The 16,471-nt window shown below is 39.7% G+C and overlaps 1 protein-coding gene across 1 annotated transcript; it reads right to left on the bottom strand.

The window, feature by feature from the left end:
• Positions 1-260: 260 nt before the first annotated feature.
• nr2e1 (nuclear receptor subfamily 2, group E, member 1) lies at positions 261-9,892 on the bottom strand. Its single transcript, XM_008397653.3, has 9 exons — positions 9,041-9,892; positions 6,592-6,737; positions 5,811-5,898; positions 4,634-4,869; positions 4,033-4,179; positions 2,793-2,889; positions 2,537-2,686; positions 2,277-2,382; positions 261-1,192 (listed from the first exon to the last, which is right to left on the bottom strand). Exons 1-9 carry the CDS (start codon positions 9,096-9,098, stop codon positions 1,030-1,032), a joined length of 1,191 nt encoding a protein of 396 aa, XP_008395875.1. The 5' UTR covers positions 9,099-9,892; the 3' UTR covers positions 261-1,029.
• Positions 9,893-16,471: the final 6,579 nt, after the last annotated feature.

Raw genomic sequence — 16,471 nt, 5'->3', positions numbered from 1 at the left:
TCCAGAAGATTGTTTTTGCATAAATATTCAGAACAGGTCATGAAAGTTGATCAAATGCATTGATCTGTTGGTGTGTCGAGCAGTGTAATGGGATACTGAATTGTGACAACATGTCATTAAATGGATATGTCACGCATTGTTAGTTGTATGTTTTGTATCTTGGACATTTCAAGAGTCAAAATAATCGAGTGTAGGAGGAGCAACAAGATGAAAAAGCTTCAACTGCTGCTGTTTTCTGGTATCTGACGTATGAAACCAGCTGAGTTCAGTCTTCACCTCTTTTATTCTCTTTGTTACAACTCTAAATAGTTATAACTCAGGATATTTACAGCAAACTCAAAAGAACACAGGCCACAAAAGAACATTTCCAAGTGCTGAATATTATTTTATCCAATGTTAGTGTCTGTCGTCACAAAGTCAACCTAAAGACATTTTTGAAATGCTGCTGCGTCTGAAAACAGGACACACGGACGGATGGGACAGCAGCCTCTGAAATGACTTCCTCGAATAATTTTACAGCAACAGTTTTCACGTCAAAGTCTATTTTCTTCGTTGTTGCCCCCTTTTTGTGCATTTGGTTTCAGCACTGGATTGCGGAACAGAGACTGGGGGGGGGCTCTCACTGTTGGGGCATCTTTTTGGTTTCCTCCACTGGGACTGAACACAGCAATTACAAGATTAAATTGGTCATCAAGCTCATTGGTCTCAAAGACACTCGAAAGACATCGTAATGTACAGCATTTCTGTTTCAAAATGGACTTGGCAGGCGCTCTTTTAGAGTCTTAAGGCGACATTTAAATACTGTAAACTGCAATTTTCTGAGCCTAATCCTTAACTAGTGCAACTGTTAATAGGCGATCCGGCTGTGTTGGGAGTCTTTACTTCAGTGTGGAGCCTACAGGCCTAAAAAGACTTTGTGCTCCGTGAAAACTTCAACCCACGTCTGCTGCACCTACGTTGAGTTGACCTTCTGTCCAGATCTGGGTGGATGTCTTAGTCCTTTTCCACGCCTCTGGACAGTCAGATAGTTCATATATCACTTGATTTGTACATGTCTGACAGAAGCCTTGTGATAGGAACGTTCCCAATGGTCTTTTTGAAGAACACTTCCTCTATGGTGGATGGGCTGATGGAGCGGAGTGCCGGGAGGAGCAGCAACAGCTTCCCGAAGCGGCAGGGCTGAGTTGGGTACCTGAAACAGGGAAAAAAGTTCTAAAACCACCTTTTATACATGTTCTGTTTAGTATAACACTAAGAAAGAACAACCAGTTAAGACCAAGACACATGATCCATCAGGTTGAAGTTAAGTCTGCATAATCCAAGTGATGACAGACAGGCTTGGATGGATTAGATTCTAACCTGTGGTGCTCTGTGTATTTATAGCTTGTGGAAAAGTAGAACAAGAAGAAATAATATTCTTGTACTCTACAAATGGGTGACCAGACAGTCTGGCTATGAAAATCCCACCTGCAGTTTTCTACAAGATAGCAAGGGGAGAAAGGCGTATGTGGACGAAGGCATTGTGGTCAAATTAAACCATTTAGGTCAACATACAAAATGCTTTCGTGGTGGGAAAAATAGCACTGCAAATTATTCTGAACACATCAACAACACTGTGAAATTTGGTGGTGGGGGCATCATACTGAGGAATCATGTCCTTCAGAAAAAAGCAGGGAAGCTGGATAGATCTAAATACACACTGATCCACATTAAAATAAAACAGGTTGAGGCTGCAGTGACTTCACACTGAGGTCAGAGTTCACTTCCCATCAAGACAGCGATCCTAAACAGACAGCCAAAGCTTCAAGGGAATTGTTGAGGTCCAAAAATATATTCATGTTTTAGAATAATGAATCAAAATATGAAGAGATACTGTATTTTATTTTGTTTTATTTTATGCAGGTTCTCCATCCAAATGACCTGAGGTTGAGTTTCTGTTTCAGGAGTCTGCGACCTGCGGCATCAGAGCCACAACTGACTCTCTGGACGCTCTGCAACGGCTCTCAACAACCTATGCTAAAATGACGGAGAGCAGACTAAGGTTTATAAAAATCGATATGATCACAAATTACTTTTTAAGCAGTTTTCCAGTTTTGTTTTAAAATAATTGCATTGGATTGACAAAATAGAATGACACTAAAAGTAATAAATTTTAGGTCTATTTTTCCTGTCAGTTTGAAAACGACGTGTTTGACTTTACATCATTTTCCACAAATATCACCATTCATCAGAAGGAAATATGTTTGCAGTGTCATGTCTGTCTCTTTTTCACATACCTGGTGTGGATGTAGCTGTTGAGTGTGAGCTGTGCTTCATCTTGTAGTGCAGCGATGGCGCTGGCATTGCGGAAACTCCTTAATTCAGTGCTGCCTTGGGTAGGAACTGTAAAACATAGTCTGTTTAGGTTCGTGGAACGGATTAAGCTGAGGTCGCTCAAGATTCAACCATCCCCTTTGACTTTGTCTGATAGTTTCAGGTAGCAACTTGTAGGATGTTTCTTTTTTTCTTTTTTTTTTGGAAGCTAACAACCACACACCTGCTTTGAACGTCACGATGCATTTTAAACACGCGAACTCCGTCGCGTCGAGGCGCATCTGTCGGAATCTGGTCACCACCTCCTGAAGTGCCTGGATCTCAGACATGATCTTGTTCATCCGCTGAGATTCTGTGTTTTCTGTGTTCATCCCTGTTAATGGAAATGAGAGAAAAGTGTGTCACCATGTGGGAAAAGAATGCAGCACCAAGCAGTCACACACTGTCTGCTCATAGAAGAATTTTAGGATTTTACGTACCAGAGACAGCAAGAAGAGTCGTGGAGTCCACAGGAATTGCCCACTGAGCGATACCCAGAACAAACAGCTCCCTCCAGGCGTCCTCCAACAGGATCAGCTGAGAAATGATTGGTTTGTTTAAGCCAGCATGAATATTTGTCCATTTATGACATTTTTATTAGATTGTGCTTCTATTTTTTCTTTTTTGCCTAAAAAAAGAAAAAAAAAGGAAAAAAAAAGCTTTTGACTGTTGCTGTTTCTGTAACGCACCTGATCCATTCAGTTTCATTTTTGTGACGTCAGTATGGCTTCAAAACACTTTCTGAGCTTAATCATGTAGCTGAGGAACTGTGATATAATAGAAGTAAATAGATAAATAAATGAGAACAAATGATGTGTGAATCGGCAGAGCATAATGTCAGCCCACAGACACTGAAAAGATTAACTGCAGGAGCTTCACCACCATAAAACACCTGAGGGCTCAACAGCAGCCATTAACTACTTTTACACAGCCTTAATACACACACACACACACACACACACACACACACACACACACACACACACACACACACACACACAGTACTGTGAAATTTTGTCAATTTGAGTATTCTGACCACATTATCCTTTTTTTGGCGTTATCTGGTACAGCACATGAAATGGTGACAATTATCTTTTATCTTTTTTTATTTTTTAAAGTACATTATTAATATTATTTGTCCGATAACTGGCCTCATATAGATATCTACTAAGAATGCTAAAACCTTACTTTTGATTTCATTCACATGTGATGTTTATTAACTTTTTTGGAGCAATAATAATAATAATAATAATAATAATAATAATAATAATAATAATAATAATAATAATAATAATAGATTTGTTTAATAATATAGTATTTTTGCTTCTGTCTCTAGTATATACATGTGACTTTGTGCTGTTTGTTCCTCTCTGTTCCAGTGTTTGCTCTTTGGTTGCTTTCTCCAACTTCACAAGACAAACTGTGATTCTTACGGCCTTTAGTTGCTGCCTTACTAACTTAGTTCTTCCATTATTTATTGTTTTGGTAATATTGCGAAAAAGAAACAATAGATTATAAAGGTGTAAATTATGAGGTGCCAAATAGATATATAATATCCAAAGTACATGTAGGTATGAAAACCCCTATAAACGTTAAATGCTTAATCTTTTCACGTGTTCTTACTAAGATTTTGGGCTAATAGAAACAAAATTCGATGCAGGTCATGAATTTAAAGTTTACCTGATCAGATAGAGGCAGGGTGGAGAATGCGGGAACGCTTTTGGCCCACTTGATGCTCATGAAGAGGAGGCGCGCTGCGGACTCGCACACGGACTCCGTGGCCACCTCGTATAAATACATGGGGGTGCCGCTGACTTCATGGGGATACTGCAGGACGCGAGACATAAAAAAAAAGCAAACACGTGTCAAAAGTCTTAGTGAATCACAGTTTAGAGAACAGCGAGCTGCAAAGATCAAATTCCAAGCTCCGGCACGTGATTTTATAATCATTAAGTGTTTCTTGTGCTGGACTGGAAGAAAAAAAAAATCTAATTGGCGGATTTGTGCTTCTTACAGGATGCTAAATCGGGACAAGAATTTCAGCTTCTAACCTCTGTAGGAAAAAAAAAAAATAAAGATCTTATTTGGAGCAACTAAAACAGCATCATCAAACCTGAGTGTGTTTTCTTTTCAAGGGGTTTTCTAGGCTTTTTAAACCTCTTAATATTATGTCAGCTCATTTCCCACAGCATGGTGGCTTTGATGAAGAAACATTAAAGATTTAGTAAAATTAAAAAAAAAGAAATAACAATATTCTAGAGTACATTTCAGAACATCGTACCTTGGGGGTGGGTTGTGCTAAACCCACGATCGCCTGTCTTTCTGGCGTGGTTGCTACTGAGCTCATCTCCAGGTTGTGGGGCTCCAGCTGCGTGACCGTGGTGAAGAAAGGAGGCCCGGGCAGCGAAGATCCCGGGAAGTGGGTCGAGGAGCCGTTCACCTCTTTGTGGCCCCGGAAATAAAGGGCGACTTGTTTGCGGATGGTGGACGTCCGGGGCCCCCTTTCATGCTGGACGGCTGCAAAAGTGGGACAGCGGACACACGGAGTTCAAGGAATGGTTTCTGAAAGAGCGAACTGCCTTCTTTTAAGGAAATCTAATCTGCATTCATTGAGAGTGCCTGTAAAAATGTGGCTCTTTTTAACATAGGTGTAAAGTTAAAAACTAAAACAAAACAAATAATCAAGTTCCACTTATGACTCAGAGCATGGCCCAGGGTTGCATGTGGCTTTAAGCAGAATTTTATGTGGGGTGCCACTTCCTGTTAATGCCCATGACCCAACAGAGCCCATCATTAGAGTTTCAACGCGAATTTGGTGGATTTGGAGAAACAGCTCCATGATTTACATGGAAGTGTGCAATAATTTGTTTAGTTTTATTTGCAAACAGTTGCAGTGCGCATATAGCGGGACGCCAGCTCAGACACAAGCAGCAGAAAAGATGAAACGGTCGCTAAAAATGTTAACAGAGATTCAACTATTGAAATTTTTTATGCTCATTTGACACCAGTAAATTTACCAAACTTTAAAAATTTGATTTTATTTATTTTATGCCATTTGAAATATTAAAATTTACACCCCCTCCCCCCCCGCCACCCCCCAAAAAACAATAAACAAACAAACAAACAAAAAAAGCTGCACATAAGTGCATAAATAAAATCTTGTATTAAAAAAGAACATTCGCAAGACTGTCAAATACAAATGTGCAGGGAGGGGCACAGCCTCCCTTCATCCCCCCATCGGAGGCGCCAGTGCAACAAACAAGTCCAAGCAATTAACTTATATTGAAAGCCGCACCACGCTGCAACCAACGTTCCCTTCAAAACAAGCAAATAGCAGGTAATTATCAGCTTCTTTGCAGCTTTCATTAACAGCCTTAATAAACTTTTCCACCTCGGAACCAAACGCCACAGCATGGCGTGTCTATAGTCAGAGCCATAATTAAATCAAGCCCATTTACCGTCTTTATTCATGTTCACTTCCAGACACTTTTTCAAACGACACGCTCGGCATTGGTTCCTGTGAGTTTTGTCAACGGGACAGCCACCCTGCACAGAGACAACAAGGAAAAGAGGGGCGGAGGGGGGCGCGGGAGGGAAGAAGAAAACAAGAAAAAAAAAAAAAAGAGGGTTAAAACGAAATCCTCCTGCTATTATCCTCCTGGGAGGCAAATCTCCAGGTAAAAGATCGCGCTATTATCTTGCAGTTATGGACCCCGCTCCCCTGCGGCTCTAGTGCGGCCTCATCCCATGGATAAGTACTCGATCCCGCCCTCTGCCGCCTTAAATCCTCGACTGGGAATCATCACATTAGATTGGATTACACCTGATATATTAGAGCTGCGCTGTGTTTAGGCCAGTACTTAATGGTGCAGGCATGACACAATTAGGCTCATCAAGGAAGATTTAACACAGCGACCAAAAAAAAAAAAAAAAAGAAAAAAAAAAAAGAGCGAGACACAGAAAGCTCCGTGCGTAAAATGCGCATTTTGTGCGTAAAGGTAAAACGTTTTTTTTTTTTCTAAAAGGAACCAGTATTCCTGTATATCAGTATTCATGTTTGCAGAAAAAGTTGCATAACAACTTATTACAATAGAAAAATATGAACAACCGCTGCTGCGAGTCCGTATTTTTCTTTCTTGCATGGAAAAAAAAATCCAATCAACTAATTCAAATAGTTTGAATAGCACACACTGTCTGAAATTAGCAACTAAAACAATTCCGAGAACTTCCCCTCCTCACCTGTGAGCCCGACTTGCACACATAGGTTCGGTTCCTCCGGATGCTCCTCTTGAAGAATCCCGAGCAGCCGTCGCATGCGTAAACACCGTAGTGTTTTCCTGAGCTGCGATCGCCGCACACTTTGCATGGGATGTCCAGAATCCGACCTTGGAGATGCCAGAATGTCAGTTGGACAGCATTCAAAATCAAGATTCAGTCAAGACCGAAGTAAATGAATGGAATATGGTGGCAAATCGTGGTGGTGTATCCACGCTTTTTGAGTTTATACAGTAATATGATTCAAACTTGCACGATCTGCGGTGACATTAACTTTGTAAATGACTCTGGAGCAACAGATAAATTGTCGAGAGAAAGATTTATTTTTCGGGCAAACATGGACGCACGGCCCTTTCTTCACCCAACCATGACCATGGGAATTCACTGGAGCATATTTCGGGAATAAAGTCCGGTGGGAAGCGTCATATCTGAGCTCCCTAAGACAATAGCCCGAGGGCGCACAATGGAGACATTAGGGGAAAGTGTTAACTTAATGATTTTCCCCCATTGAACCTCGTCTGACTGCCTGCATCTCGACAAGCTGCCAACTCCACTTCATAATGGGACTCGACAGCTGCTTTATCCCGCAGGTCTATAGGCCCCAGGATTAGGGAGTGACACTGCACTGCGAGAATAATGCGCACCAACTCGTTTCACCAACTCAAATGAAGTGTATGTAAATCGAGCCCAGTGTAGATGAAAAAAAATGTGATTTTTTTTTTGTGAAGATTTTGTATTCAAATCTGTTGAAAAAGAACTATATTTGTATGCATATGAGGGAGCTTTCCCCCCCCCTCTCGCTCTGGAGGGAAAAGCCGACTATGTAATTACACTGACGTTTTGCCACCTGCTCATTGATTCACCAGTGACCCGTCAAAAAGGGTAGCATGGGAATAACTACTCGGCAGCAAAGACAATGACTTCAGGGGAGAGTTATACGACTTCAATTGGCTGTTTATTCAGAATCAGAAGGCCGTGGGGAATATTGGTCTATGGGACACAACCAACTTACTTTACAGCATATAGGAATGTGATTTTAAATGTTACATGAAAAGGTTTATCTTTAAAAATACATATATTTTTAAAAAGAACCAAATTAGCATCTGGTTCTTACTTATCAACTGGCTCTTAAAATATGTAAGAGGAAAAAAATGTTAATGAAAATATTATTGTTTCTCTTTGCATGCATTGGAGGAAAAATCTACTAAATGTTTGGATTTAATTAAATTTCATTAAACCCAACTTTTTTTTAAACGACTTTTTTAAATCAAAAAAATAAATGATAATAAAAAAGCGTTAAAAATCGACGACAAATAATAAACCGCGGAATTTGACTGTCGATTTAAATGAATCGGTGACGAATTTTTGTTGTGGAAAAAAGGTTTAGTTTCCCACCGTGGGGGTCCAGTGCGGGTCCATTGTGTGCATTAATTGCCTGAAAATATATGGCATATTTTATTAACGTAATCACCATCAAGACTAATAAAAAGGAGACTGTATTTCGGGACAATATGACATTTGGTATAGGAAGGAGGAAGCGATTCCAAATTACATTTAAACACTCATTTAAAAGCATGTTGAGTAGCTGCAGAAAGTTAAGTTTCTAATGCAATCACAACATTTAGGGAAAAGGGAAACACCGAAACAAAAACTTAGCATCACAGATTTTGATGTGATGAAACTACAAACAACTAAATGAAAAGAAATACCACTACATGTGAATTTGACAGAAATTTGTAAAAATTTGTTGAGGAAATATATTTCATTTGGTGTTTCTAAAGATCAGACGTTTAATATTTGCACTTTTTTTTGGGCCTTGTGCAAAGATGTTTAGAAAAGTTCCAAAGCTCAAAAAAATGAGACAAAGAACCGTAAATATACCGCTCTAATACAATCACAATTTTTAAGGTTAAGTAACTGCAAAATATTAAAGTCGTTTTAGGACATTTTAAATGTATAAATTAGAGCACATAAAAAATTAGTTCAAGCAAAGTTAAGTCAGAGGATTTGTTTAATCAAAATTAAATACTTAGCAAAAATGAAGTTGCCTTAGTTTGTTGCATTTTTATTTTTATTTAATTTAATTTAATTTTTACGTCGGAAGAACTTACATGAAACAGGCAACAAGTGTCATCGAGTGTGGTGCATAATCCTTCTTTAAATTATTTCTGTATTGGTCTATTTCTTTACGAAACACAAGAAGACACCTTGCGTGTGACAACACATCTAAATAAAATAGATCACACATGACTATCTGAAAAAGACAAAATTATTGCTTAAAAGCTGTAAATTGTACGTGCAAAAAGTTTCTTGATTATTTTACTTTATTTTTGTAAATCAAGTCCGAGAAAGGCCTTGCTTAGACGGCGGAATATAGTTGAGGAACATCGAGAAATGGATGAGAGAAACTTACTTGATTTGACGTTCAGAATATCCAAACAGCCACTTGTTGAACCGGCGGGTTTGCTCATCGTGAATGTTCAGGTCTTTCTACAGTCTCTCAAGGAAAATGTTCCCCCCTTTCTTTTTTTAAAAAATATATATTTTACTTTAGGAGTACAACAAGAAAACAGTTGTAGTAGAAGCGGCGTGTTTTGCTCTTCAGCGGATAAAAAGTCCAGTTACCAACTTGTCAGAGTCGCAGGCTTCGTTTGAGAGCTCCAAATGAAAACTCAGCGCCCGAGCTTTATCTCGGCACCCTTTGCCTTCATTACAGCCGGACTGCAGCTCCGGCATGCAGGAGAGACGCAACCGGGTGTCAGTGACAGGCAGCAGCGCTGCTCCGGCAGGTCGGTGCGCACCAACCAGGCGCGTAAAGTTGGATGAGGGCGAAGGAAAGAAACCACCGCCTGCGGAGGATCCGACGGGGCGCTGAAGCCGCAAGAGAAACGGAAATAAAAAGAAAAAAAAAGGCAAATTTTGGGCTAAAATCAGAGGTGAAAATGTGTTAAACGCATCGGGACGCGAGGTGACTTTGTGCTGCGAGTTCCCCTCGAATAAGCGTCGGTAATATTTATGAGAAGTGTCAGGGGGAGGCTGGAGGGTGGAGAGCTCCACTTCCTCCATCCACTTGGCTTTCTACACTAAACTCCAACCTGACGTCACCGGGAGTGTGAGGGTGTTTGTGTGTGTGTTTGTTTGCGTGTGTGTGCGTGTGTGTGCGTGTGTGTGTGTGTGTGTGTGTGTGTGTGTGTGTGTGTGTGTGTGTGAGTGTGTGGAAAGGATAGGGATGCAAAGTTCCATGGGTGAAAAGGCGGCGCATAAGTTTAAAAAAAAAATACTTTTATGAGACATGTTAGTATTTTTTCTGTAGAAGTTCTAAATTAATCCAAAAGTTGCACTTTTAGAAATATATATATATGATTTTTTTTTATTCATTTGGGGTAAAAATAGGCAGTAGGAGTCAAAGTGCATCTGCAAGTGTGCAGGGACAGTATTTGGGGCTTCACTTCCGAGTACTTTCTATAACTCATGCTGAGATGCTTCTGAATAAGCTTTATGCTTTATGTGCGTTATAGTTGGTGAAGTTCAGAGATTCGCAGCGTGACCTCCGTTGACGGATAATAGCATATAACCGTTTAGAAAAGAGCTCAGCCACGGAAACAACAAACAAGTTGCTTAATGCTTAATAAATGATCCAATCAAAAAATAAAAAATACACCCACACCTCTTTTTTTAACCTCCTCTCCCCACTTTCTCTCTCTCTGAGGGATATTCCTCAGAGAGAGGGCGGGTGTCCATGTACGCGCCGCTTTCCTCCCGTTCATGGCTCGTTTTAAAGCCATTGTGAGCTTCACTGCCTACTAGGATTTTCAGTCTGTTGCACGTGTTTAAGCGGGAGTTTTATTTATTTATTTATTTTATTTTTTTTTACCATTTTGTTTCTTTACTTATTTAAAAATTATTTAGTCTGAAGTTAAAACTCAAAAGGCCGACAGTTAAAGATATAGTCCCATCATACGTCAACTTGTTAAAAATAGAATTAAAGAGAAAGGGGTGTTTTGTCAAGTTGGAATCTTGTTTTATTAATTCAGGTTATTTAAAACAATATGAAATCAGTTATTAAGATAAACCCACTTTTTCTTATGCTTTGCAGAAATACTCCCATGTAATTAATTATTGGTATTATTATGAATAATATAAGCAACAGAACTTTCTCAAGACGGAACATCATTGAAGCTTCTGCTCTCAATTTGACACTTTTTGTCCTCGTTTAAGGCTAAAGAAAATGCATAGCGGTGACCACATCTATAGTTTCAGCAGTAATACTTGGATCACTTTTTAAACGTAGGCTATTATAAATAGTCTTTAACGCCTTTTGTGTTTCCAGATAGACTTACATTCCTATAGTTATGCGCACATTTTACATTAGTGTTACAGCCCTCCGCTCTCAGAACCCCCCCTGTGGCCCATGACGCGGTTCGGACCCCTGAAACCCTGCCTGCGCCCCGGGGCCTTCCGGACAAAGTTCGGGGGTCAGCCCGCGGGCCTGCACGGAGGGCCTCGACCTTGACAGCTTGCTGCGCTTTCGCCGGGTAACTCTGGAAATCCATATTCCGTTTTTTTAATTGTGTCCATTCCCACGGTGCACCAAGGGCCATATGGACGCACAAAGTGTCGATTTAAGCGGACAGGGGTGAGGCGGAGAAGCGTAGTTAATTGCAATTAGCCATTGTTGCGTCCTGCAACCTGCCTTTCAGGCTGAACGGCTGTAGTGCTGGAGCCTAACAAGGCCGACATGGAATCACCCTGATATTCCTTTGATTCGCCTGAAGGGACTCATGGAGAGCCTTGCGTCTGAAACGCGACATTTAAAAGCCACATATTACATGTGTTTTTATACAAAAGTAGAAAATAAATCAAATTTATTATAAGAGGAATCTATTCAATTGATCATTGAATTATATATGAAACAAGTGTCTTATTTTTTAATAATCAGGTTTTAGAGGCATTTCTAAATGAGTGGCTATCAGATATGGGTGGGAGTGCGTGTGTGTGTGTGTGTGTGTGTGTGTGTGTGTGTGTGTGTGTGTGTGCGTGTGTGGGTGGGTGGCTGTCGGGGGGTGTGTGAACGCTGAATGTGTGACATAATCTCCTTAACTCGTCCTAATCCTCGTCATTCACTGATAGCCTTTACACAAATATAACCAACATCATGGTTGCCGGGGCTTCCCTCTTTCACTCGCCTTGTATTAGTGACTCCCTTCTCCTCAAGCAGTCAATGAAAACGGCACGAACAAAAGGCCCGACTGGATTGTGTATCTGTTTTCTCTCTGGAGCTCTGCATCAGTATGCGGGTAGATACTTGACATACTATAGGATGGACTTTAACAACGAGTAAGAGTCCAGCAGAAGTCAGAGCGGAGCAAAGCAGAGAGACCACACGTGTGTGTGCTCATTAGGTGAACGAGTTTGAACCGTGAGACAAAAAAAAAAAAAACCAAAGCAATAAGCTTTAGAACATATAAAAGTCATCTGTTTAATATGGATGAGAAAATATGAAACATAACAAATCAGTTTTTGTTTTTTGTTTTCTCGCAGGGTTCTTATTTAGTGCGCATTCTTCAAAAACAACAAAAAGAGAGAGAAAAAAATAATTTTAGTGTAGTTTCTCTAAAAATAGAGCTGATTCCCCCCCCCCCCGGCTCTTCTCCTCATTCTATTATCACAATTTCCCCTTCCTCTTTCTGCTAACTTAAGCATTTTGTCAACAGAAATCTACATCAGGTTTGAACATCAACGGTAGTGAAACAAAAACAATATAATAAACTACGTAGAGTTGAATTCAGGCAAGAATGAAAGTCTTATTATTGCTATTGCATATCAACAATCTGCGTTGAGAGCAGCTGTTTGATCATGGCTTAGAAATCTTAGTAGTTTTGACTTTGTGTCTTTTCAGACACTTTTTAATTGATAAGCGAACAAGAAGCTTGGCTGATTGTGTAGAACACTGCTTTAAGGGTTCTGAAGAAAACATCTATTAATGTACAAAGTCCTTGTAAAAGCCTATTCTAAAGGCCTACGTGGTTCTGCCCCTGTTTATTTATGTGACTAGCTAGAGCTTCACCTCCTCTCCAAGCCTGAGATAAGAGGATGTAGCGCCACAGACGCGTTTTAAGAGTGGAGGACAAAGATCTTTTAAAGTTGTGGCCTCCAGGTTATGGGATGTCTTGTTTTGATTCCATGTAGCTTTTAAGAAGCCGTGACAGACTTTTTTTTTTGTTTGTTTTTGTTTGTTTCAACAGGCTTTTAAATTATAAGAGCTTGATTTCATGATTTGTTTTATATTATGAATATTTTTGTTGTACTCCATCTCTGACGTGTTTATTATTTCTTTTGAGCCTTTGCCTTTAGTTCATTTCACATTTTTACCTGTGAAATATAAGTAGACTTTATTTACCATTTTTGATCATTTCTGCCAATAGGAATCACCACCCAGGGACTATAATTTAACCGCCTTTTAGGCACTGCTATCACTGGCCAGGCCCCTAACCAACCAGGCGTGAAGCAATTGGCTTTAAGGAGAAGTCACTAAGCTCCAGAGGACAAATAATAGGGAGAATTAAAGCCCACCAAAGCTATATGCAGTCCTGCATCCTTTCAGAGTGGCCAAAGAGATCTTAGTATTTCATCTTGGAGACTCTGCAAAGTCTAGGTGTTCTGAATAACAGACAGAGGATGTTTTTGTGCATGTATCTGTACACATGATAACTAAAAATATATTGAAAGACCTCTTTGAAATTAGATGGTCCCATACGTGTTTTCCTTTTTGAATGAGAAAAAAAAAAATAATCCAGCCGCATTTCAGCACCATGGACAGTTCTGCAAAAAAGGAATCACTAAATAGATGCAGATTACCTGTTGTTACTGAAATAGCCAACTATCTGTGTGACAATGAGTGTTAATCAAGTCAGAGCTTCCAAAAATACCGTAACTGTCTGCATGACATGTTTCTTAGAGCACAATTTGTGTTTTGGCTTCAATTACAAGGAGTTCCAAAGTCCATCAAAAGTAAAACAGGGGTTCAAATGAGATAAAATGTCATTTTAAAGACAAAGTAACGTGTTGATTTGACTGTTATTTTAGTTCATTGTGACTGTGCATTTAACATGTCTATGGATTTGTTTAATGACAGGAAATAGCATCAGGCTTAGACTTCACGTCAAAATGGCAGCACAAGCAAAATAAAACAAACAAAAACAAAATTAATACCTAACAATGCATAAGTTGAGTTGTGCCATTTAATTAATTTAATATTTGCAGCTACAATTAATAATGTATGTGATTTACAAAACGCTCTTACTACCTGCTTCTAGTTATATGGATTTGTTTCTAACTCATTTAAAGTTAGAAACAAAAGTTTGTTGGAAGTTGAGTTGAAAATTATATGCAAATATTTAAATAGTTTTTCTATTATAGGAACTGGTGAGCTATATTGACAACATACATATACAAATAAATATTAGGTCACATTTAAAATTTTTATTAGCCCTTTTCTGCTCTAATTGGGGGAAATTATGGAACAGTTATGCTGAAATTACCCTAAAGTTTTTCTTTTGGAATTAGAAAAGATCCTTTAAGTGAAATGTCATAACCACAAATGCTCAATTTTTAGCTATTTATTACTAGCTATTTTTATTTTTAATACTAACACCAAACAGATTTTGTTGTATTATATGACATACATTTTGGCTAATATTTTAAGTGTAATTTAGTAATGTTTAACTACGTTTTAGTTTATGTATATATTTTACCTTATTTTGGTGAAAGCAAATCCAATATACACTGCTCAAAAAAATAAAGGGAACACTTAAACAACACAATATAACTGCAAGTAAATCAAACTTCTGTGAAATCAAACTGTCCACTTAGGAAGCAACACTGATTGACAACGGGGACCCTCGTCGGGTCAATCAGTGTTGCTTCCTAAGTGGACAGTTTGATTTCACAGACGTTTGATTTACTTGGAGTTATATTGTGTTGTTTAAGTGTTCCCTTTATTTTTTGGAGCAGTATTTATAACAAATATTTGCTATAACTTAACATTTTTCATCAGAGACAATATATTTACTTTCAGCTCAGTCACTGCTGTAAAGATTACATACATGTTTAATAAGTTACATGTCGGTACCTTTATCTTTTAATGATAATATTTCATAACAATAATAAAAAAAATACAATCTGCAGCTGGATCAAAAGTGAATCAAATGGAGCTTATGTGTTGTGTGTTTTTATGTGTGAGAACTCAAAAGACTGAATTTTTCCAATCTATAGCAGCAATTAATTACGTAATCTTTTATCCACACACATCTGTATTTCAACCTTTTGGGTGTTTAATGAGTCCATTTATAGCCACATAAACACACTATCAAGCAATCTAAATACAGTGTGCACATTATTAATTCTAACATTGACCTTAGGCGTTTAAGTGGATGTTTTGGAGCCTGTTTGCTGGTTATTTTCTCTTCTCTAGGCATCACTGACATATTTTGAACTACATAAATAATTTAGGTAGTCTATGCTGTGGTCGACTATTACAGAGAATAAGAAAAGTTTTATTTTCGCTAAGTAACAAGTAGGAAAGAGAACCAGCAGTTTAGTGCATTTCAAATAAAGAGTAAAATCTGAATTATGCAGCAGGTTCTTAACAACCTGCTAGGCCAGACAAAGACACTGTTTTGAGTCTTTTTGTTCTGCAGTTGATTGATCTGTATAAAAACTTGACCGAGAGTCAGTTTAGTAAATCAAGCTCAACAAGAAACCCTTGAGAGCTGATATTTGTTCTTTGAAGTGAACAACTTCTCACTCTGCATGCCTTATATTTAGGACACACAGTTTATGTTGTGTGGGTTATGTGGGATGCCAGAAACAGCCAACCTTTCAAATCTAAATGCACGTTCCCTCATTATCGTCAATCCACAGCAGGAAATCATGTGTCATCCTCTGCAGTGCTGTCCAGGTCTTGTCCCGCCTGTGCATGCACTCACACTGACCAGCGCATTACTCACCCCCAACAAACCCGGGCCCAGAACCCAAACCCAGAAGCCCACAGGTTGGTGCGGTGCTGCTGCTGGATGCTCTGACAAGTCTATTTGGGGCAAATTGTCAGTGAGAAACTTCCGCTCGAACTGCCTTGGACAAAACTGGCTGTTGGGGAGAGCAAATCCCGCTGCATAAGGGTGGGGGGGACAATGGGGGGCGAATGTGTTGATGTGCGGCCGGTGGCTGGGGAGGGACAATGGACGGATTAGTCAGTCCCCTGGCTGACTGATTTGAGATGGCTCCTCTCAGCCTCTCGCTGTGGGGAGTCCCATTGTCCCGCTTCTGATTCCCACTTCTCACAAACTCCAAACAAAAGTCAATCTCTTTCTCAAGGGAGGGGGGGCGGAGGGGAGCATGGGGGTGCTGAATATCGACCCGTGTTTCTGCAGGGGAAAGTGACTCAAAAAACTTGTTTGCGGGAGAGACCGCTGACTCTCTAACTCCTCTTCCACTTTTCATGTGGCTTTATTCTGCTCTCTGCCTTCATCCTCACCATTTGTGTCCCCTGACCAGAGGTGGCGGTGACGGAGAATAGCTGGGATGTGTTGAATGCGGGCTCGAGTGGGGCCGGGGGCACCTGTTGGAGGCTTAGGGGCGGCTTTACGGCTGCAGTCATTAATATTAAAATATACAGAGATGCCATCACGAGCTGGTCTGAAATCGGTCTGATGTCGCCCCTGGGTTCCCTCTCTGGATGGACCATGGCTTTCAGCGCCTGCTGAAGAGCTTTCTTTTCTTGCTTCTGTCTTCTCTCTTTCTTCTCCCTCTCTCTGAAAAGACTCGTTAACAAATTATGACAGCT

This window comes from Poecilia reticulata, chromosome 21, assembly GCF_904066995.2.
Source record: "Poecilia reticulata chromosome 21, P_reticulata-male-v2, whole genome shotgun sequence".
Taxonomy (NCBI): domain Eukaryota; kingdom Metazoa; phylum Chordata; class Actinopteri; order Cyprinodontiformes; family Poeciliidae; genus Poecilia; species Poecilia reticulata.
This window is presented reverse-complemented; position numbering and strand designations above follow the sequence as displayed.